The sequence below is a fragment of the Penaeus chinensis genome, chromosome 29 (genome assembly GCF_019202785.1).
Source record: "Penaeus chinensis breed Huanghai No. 1 chromosome 29, ASM1920278v2, whole genome shotgun sequence".
Classification (NCBI taxonomy): domain Eukaryota; kingdom Metazoa; phylum Arthropoda; class Malacostraca; order Decapoda; family Penaeidae; genus Penaeus; species Penaeus chinensis.
Genome location: NC_061847.1, coordinates 7,680,610 through 7,686,806, shown reverse-complemented (window position 1 = coordinate 7,686,806; position 6,197 = coordinate 7,680,610). Strand labels below are relative to the sequence as shown.

The 6,197-nt window shown below is 53.3% G+C and overlaps 1 protein-coding gene across 1 annotated transcript in view; it reads right to left on the bottom strand.

The window, feature by feature from the left end:
• Positions 1-2,078: 2,078 nt before the first annotated feature.
• LOC125040336 (glycine-rich protein DOT1-like) overlaps positions 2,079-6,197 on the bottom strand; it is a 4,973-nt gene continuing 854 nt past the window's right edge. Inside the window, exons 2-4 of the mRNA XM_047634890.1 lie at positions 5,951-6,197; positions 2,255-2,399; positions 2,079-2,129 (exon numbers count right to left, since the gene is read on the bottom strand). The exon at positions 5,951-6,197 is cut by the window's right edge and continues 553 nt beyond it. Coding sequence (XP_047490846.1) covers positions 2,079-2,129; positions 2,255-2,399; positions 5,951-6,197 — 443 coding nt within the window. The remainder of the gene's footprint in view (positions 2,130-2,254; positions 2,400-5,950) is intronic.

Sequence of the window (6,197 nt, the reverse complement as noted above, 5' to 3'; positions counted from 1 at the left end):
TTCATTACTACTACTACTTGCAGTAGTACAAGTATTATTATTATCATTATTACTATTATGACTATTAATAATAATATCATTATAATTTTCATTATCATTATTATTATCATTATACCTGCATAATCATTATCCAGCATTTAGATCCAAAATAAATATATAATTACATTCCCTGCAAAGGCCAACAGGGAGAAACAAGAAAATACTATCCTATGACACCTTGATCTCTGCTGATAAATCTATTATATACCAAGACGTTTAAATTAACAAAAATTACTCTTAATCAAGGATCAAAGATCATACCTTTCATAAATCTGATACTTCACAGCTGTTGTATCACATCTTCACATAAAAAATGAATGACTCTGGACAGCGCGTTCCAACACTTCCATGAGCCGACAAAACAAAACAAAACGATAAAGGGGATATGTCATATAAACACACTGCTTTATATTAATCATCCTTGAGTACAGAAAACATATCATATTTCTCACAAATAAGTAATATCTTAATAAATTTTAACGCATTGTACTTATTGAAATAGCAGTTTCAATACACTTGTTATCAATGTTATCCTTATTATTTTTTTTATCATCATTGATACCACGATTATCATCACCTGTCTATTTTGGCGTACAACACATAATTTCATTTATTGTAACATAAATGAGGTATATTTAGCGATTTGATGCGAAATATACTTATGCTGTGAATATGCATTTGTATTTTCTAAAATAGATTGTTACATATCTGTGCATTATTATGATGGATGTATAAACCTGCCATTACTACCAAATAATGTCCATCAATCATGAAATAAGCTGAGGAAATGGTTATGATATCGTTATTTGTTATTTTGTTATACGTGATCACTAGGTTGTTGCACTGATCAAATTATGAAAAAGTAAAGCTTTCCTTGTTTTATATAAAATGTTTTAAAACCTAATAATGTGTAAGTTTTTGAGCTACTTTGTTGGAAATCAATTGTGTGACAAGATATTGGTTTTAACGTGAATCCTATGCATGTGTGTAACTCGGAGATTTATATATTTAATATGCGCGGATACTGAAAATCTGCATATTTCATCGATTTCCAATATTTCCTCCACCCTAGACATAAGTTTGTTTTTTTTCGGTGAAAAAGGAATGTTTAGGTTAGTCTACTTTCACCATCGATTGAAAAGGCTATCTTCATCACAGGTATCTCACAGTTATTATATGGATACGTAAAGAATTGACAAAATATTAGCTGGGACTTCGTAGAAACTGTGAACTAGAGTTTGATTTGCTATAGAGGAATTAAATGCTTCTTTCAATATAAAAATATTTGTACTCCACACGCAACTTATGACACAAGCGTTATGAAACAACTAGAGCACAAAATAACATTACGATAAAAAAAAAAAAAAAAGTTAGAAAGATGAAACTGCAATTTCGAAATCAAAATAGACATCTTCATCGAGTTAGTCATCGTGTCAACAAGGAACTGGAGACACTCAATTCACATTTTGCTATCAGTCGTCACATAACATTTATGAAATAAATACTGTAATAATCTTTCCTAAGAATGAATACTTGAATGATGATAATCAGTAGAATTATAGCTGCAAGCGTATACTTGATGTGAGGTAATGTAGGTCACACACTGAGGTGCACAGTCAAAGAAATTTGCTTGATTGCATTAAAATAGATATTTGAATATAAAATGCTTGGATTACCACGTGGCTACAGCGTGTATTAGTATAATGTATTTTGGCTGAAATATTTTCTTATATAAACTGCGTCCAATTTCAGGAAAGAAGAAGAATTGAAACTCAACCCGAACTTTAGAGCACTCCGATTCACCATTTTTTTTCTTTATTTACTTATATTTATTATTTTATGAACTATTTACTTATATTTGTTATTTTATGAACTATTTACTTATATTTGTTATTTTATGAACTTCAATACATTTTTATTTTTTATTAGTGATTTGTACTGCCATCAACAACATTTTATTAATAAAAAAGAAGTGGCTGATCGGAGTATTCCAGAGTACGGGTCGATTGCTATATTTTTCTTTCGTGAGACTAAGCGCACTATAGTTCATATCTCTTAACGAACGCAAAAGTACTCCGGTCTGACAAATGCTGGAGATGGAAGGAGATTCACGGCATTCCAATATCCAAACGTGTTTAGCTTATTGCATATAATATTCTCAACATTATGATCTATATGAAGATTTGTTGCCAAGTTTTTAAAACATTAATCTCACAAAACGCAGGGGACCAAATAACTGAGTATAACTGGAGGGAATAAGAAACACGGTTGATGGACACACGCTTACATGTATATTTATATTCATGTCACATGCGCGTAAGTATTTGAGAGCGATGGCACTGACTTGAGCAAGACCGCAGCTATTTGGCGGTTTGATAGTTAGCAATCTTTGCTTACGTGAGGTGTTTTGTTGTTATACCATTAGTGTTTATTCATGCATTTATCTTTCCATACTAATTCCATTGCCATGCATTTTATGTTATCTAAAATGATCATCAAACTTAATTAGATTGCAGAGCCGTTTCCGCCATCATATCCGCCAGCGCCGCCAGAGCCGCTACCGCCGAATCCGCCAGCACTTCCTGCGCCGTTTCCGCCATCATATCCGCCAGCGCCGCCAGAGCCGCTACCGCCGAATCCGCCAGCACTTCCTGCGCCGTTTCCGCCATCATATCCGCCAGCGCCGCCAGAGCCGCTACCGCCGAATCCGCCAGCACTTCCTGCGCCGTTTCCGCCATCATATCCGCCAGCGCCGCCAGAGCCGCTACCGCCGAATCCGCCAGCACTTCCTGCGCCGTTTCCGCCATCATATCCGCCAGCGCCGCCAGAGCCGCTACCGCCGAATCCGCCAGCACTTCCTGCGCCGTTTCCGCCATCATATCCGCCAGCGCCGCCAGAGCCGCTACCGCCGAATCCGCCAGCACTTCCTGCGCCGTTTCCGCCATCATATCCGCCAGCGCCGCCAGAGCCGCTACCGCCGAATCCGCCAGCACTTCCTGCGCCGTTTCCGCCATCATATCCGCCAGCGCCGCCAGAGCCGCTACCGCCGAATCCGCCAGCGCCGCCAGAGCCGCTACCGCCGAATCCGCCAGCGCCGCCAGAGCCGCTACCGCCGAATCCGCCAGCACTTCCTGCGCCGTTTCCGCCATCATATCCGCCAGCGCCGCCAGAGCCGCTACCGCCGAATCCGCCAGCACTTCCTGCGCCGTTTCCGCCATCATATCCGCCAGCGCCGCCAGAGCCGCTACCGCCGAATCCGCCAGCGCCGCCAGAGCCGCTACCGCCGAATCCGCCAGCACTTCCTGCGCCGTTTCCGCCATCATATCCGCCAGCGCCGCCAGAGCCGCTACCGCCGAATCCGCCAGCACTTCCTGCGCCGTTTCCGCCATCATATCCGCCAGCGCCGCCAGAGCCGCTACCGCCGAATCCGCCAGCACTTCCTGCGCCGTTTCCGCCATCATATCCGCCAGCGCCGCCAGAGCCGCTACCGCCGAATCCGCCAGCACTTCCTGCGCCGTTTCCGCCATCATATCCGCCAGCGCCGCCAGAGCCGCTACCGCCGAATCCGCCAGCACTTCCTGCGCCGTTTCCGCCATCATATCCGCCAGCGCCGCCAGAGCCGCTACCGCCGAATCCGCCAGCACTTCCTGCGCCGTTTCCGCCATCATATCCGCCAGCGCCGCCAGAGCCGCTACCGCCGAATCCGCCAGCACTTCCTGCGCCGTTTCCGCCATCATATCCGCCAGCGCCGCCAGAGCCGCTACCGCCGAATCCGCCAGCACTTCCTGCGCCGTTTCCGCCATCATATCCGCCAGCGCCGCCAGAGCCGCTACCGCCGAATCCGCCAGCGCCGCCAGAGCCGCTACCGCCGAATCCGCCAGCACTTCCTGCGCCGTTTCCGCCATCATATCCGCCAGCGCCGCCAGAGCCGCTACCGCCGAATCCGCCAGCACTTCCTGCGCCGTTTCCGCCATCATATCCGCCAGCGCCGCCAGAGCCGCTACCGCCGAATCCGCCAGCACTTCCTGCGCCGTTTCCGCCATCATATCCGCCAGCGCCGCCAGAGCCGCTACCGCCGAATCCGCCAGCACTTCCTGCGCCGTTTCCGCCATCATATCCGCCAGCGCCGCCAGAGCCGCTACCGCCGAATCCGCCAGCGCCGCCAGAGCCGCTACCGCCGAATCCGCCAGCACTTCCTGCGCCGTTTCCGCCATCATATCCGCCAGCGCCGCCAGAGCCGCTACCGCCGAATCCGCCAGCGCCGCCAGAGCCGCTACCGCCGAATCCGCCAGCACTTCCTGCGCCGTTTCCGCCATCATATCCGCCAGCGCCGCCAGAGCCGCTACCGCCGAATCCGCCAGCACTTCCTGCGCCGTTTCCGCCATCATATCCGCCAGCGCCGCCAGAGCCGCTACCGCCGAATCCGCCAGCACTTCCTGCGCCGTTTCCGCCATCATATCCGCCAGCGCCGCCAGAGCCGCTACCGCCGAATCCGCCAGCACTTCCTGCGCCGTTTCCGCCATCATATCCGCCAGCGCCGCCAGAGCCGCTACCGCCGAATCCGCCAGCACTTCCTGCGCCGTTTCCGCCATCATATCCGCCAGCGCCGCCAGAGCCGCTACCGCCGAATCCGCCAGCACTTCCTGCGCCGTTTCCGCCATCATATCCGCCAGCGCCGCCAGAGCCGCTACCGCCGAATCCGCCAGCACTTCCTGCGCCGTTTCCGCCATCATATCCGCCAGCGCCGCCAGAGCCGCTACCGCCGAATCCGCCAGCACTTCCTGCGCCGTTTCCGCCATCATATCCGCCAGCGCCGCCAGAGCCGCTACCGCCGAATCCGCCAGCACTTCCTGCGCCGTTTCCGCCATCATATCCGCCAGCGCCGCCAGAGCCGCTACCGCCGAATCCGCCAGCACTTCCTGCGCCGTTTCCGCCATCATATCCGCCAGCGCCGCCAGAGCCGCTACCGCCGAATCCGCCAGCACTTCCTGCGCCGTTTCCGCCATCATATCCGCCAGCGCCGCCAGAGCCGCTACCGCCGAATCCGCCAGCACTTCCTGCGCCGTTTCCGCCATCATATCCGCCAGCGCCGCCAGAGCCGCTACCGCCGAATCCGCCAGCACTTCCTGCGCCGTTTCCGCCATCATATCCGCCAGCGCCGCCAGAGCCGCTACCGCCGAATCCGCCAGCACTTCCTGCGCCGTTTCCGCCATCATATCCGCCAGCGCCGCCAGAGCCGCTACCGCCGAATCCGCCAGCACTTCCTGCGCCGTTTCCGCCATCATATCCGCCAGCGCCGCCAGAGCCGCTACCGCCGAATCCGCCAGCACTTCCTGCGCCGTTTCCGCCATCATATCCGCCAGCGCCGCCAGAGCCGCTACCGCCGAATCCGCCAGCGCCGCCAGAGCCGCTACCGCCGAATCCGCCAGCACTTCCTGCGCCGTTTCCGCCATCATATCCGCCAGCGCCGCCAGAGCCGCTACCGCCGAATCCGCCAGCGCCGCCAGAGCCGCTACCGCCGAATCCGCCAGCACTTCCTGCGCCGTTTCCGCCATCATATCCGCCAGCGCCGCCAGAGCCGCTACCGCCGAATCCGCCAGCACTTCCTGCGCCGTTTCCGCCATCATATCCGCCAGCGCCGCCAGAGCCGCTACCGCCGAATCCGCCAGCACTTCCTGCGCCGTTTCCGCCATCATATCCGCCAGCGCCGCCAGAGCCGCTACCGCCGAATCCGCCAGCACTTCCTGCGCCGTTTCCGCCATCATATCCGCCAGCGCCGCCAGAGCCGCTACCGCCGAATCCGCCAGCACTTCCTGCGCCGTTTCCGCCATCATATCCGCCAGCGCCGCCAGCGCCGCTGCCGCCGAATCCGCCAGCACTTCCTGCGCCGTTTCCGCCATCATATCCGCCAGCGCCGCCAGAGCCGCTACCGCCGAATCCGCCAGCGCCGCCAGAGCCGCTACCGCCGAATCCGCCAGCGCCGCCAGAGCCGCTACCGCCGAATCCGCTAGCGCCGTTACCGCCGAATCCGCCAGCGCTGCTGCCGCCGAATCCGCCAGCGCCGCCACCACCGTTTCCGCCATCATATCCGCCAGCGCCGCCAGAGCCGCTACCGCCGAATCCGCCAGCGCCGCCAGAGCCGCTACCGCCGAATCCGC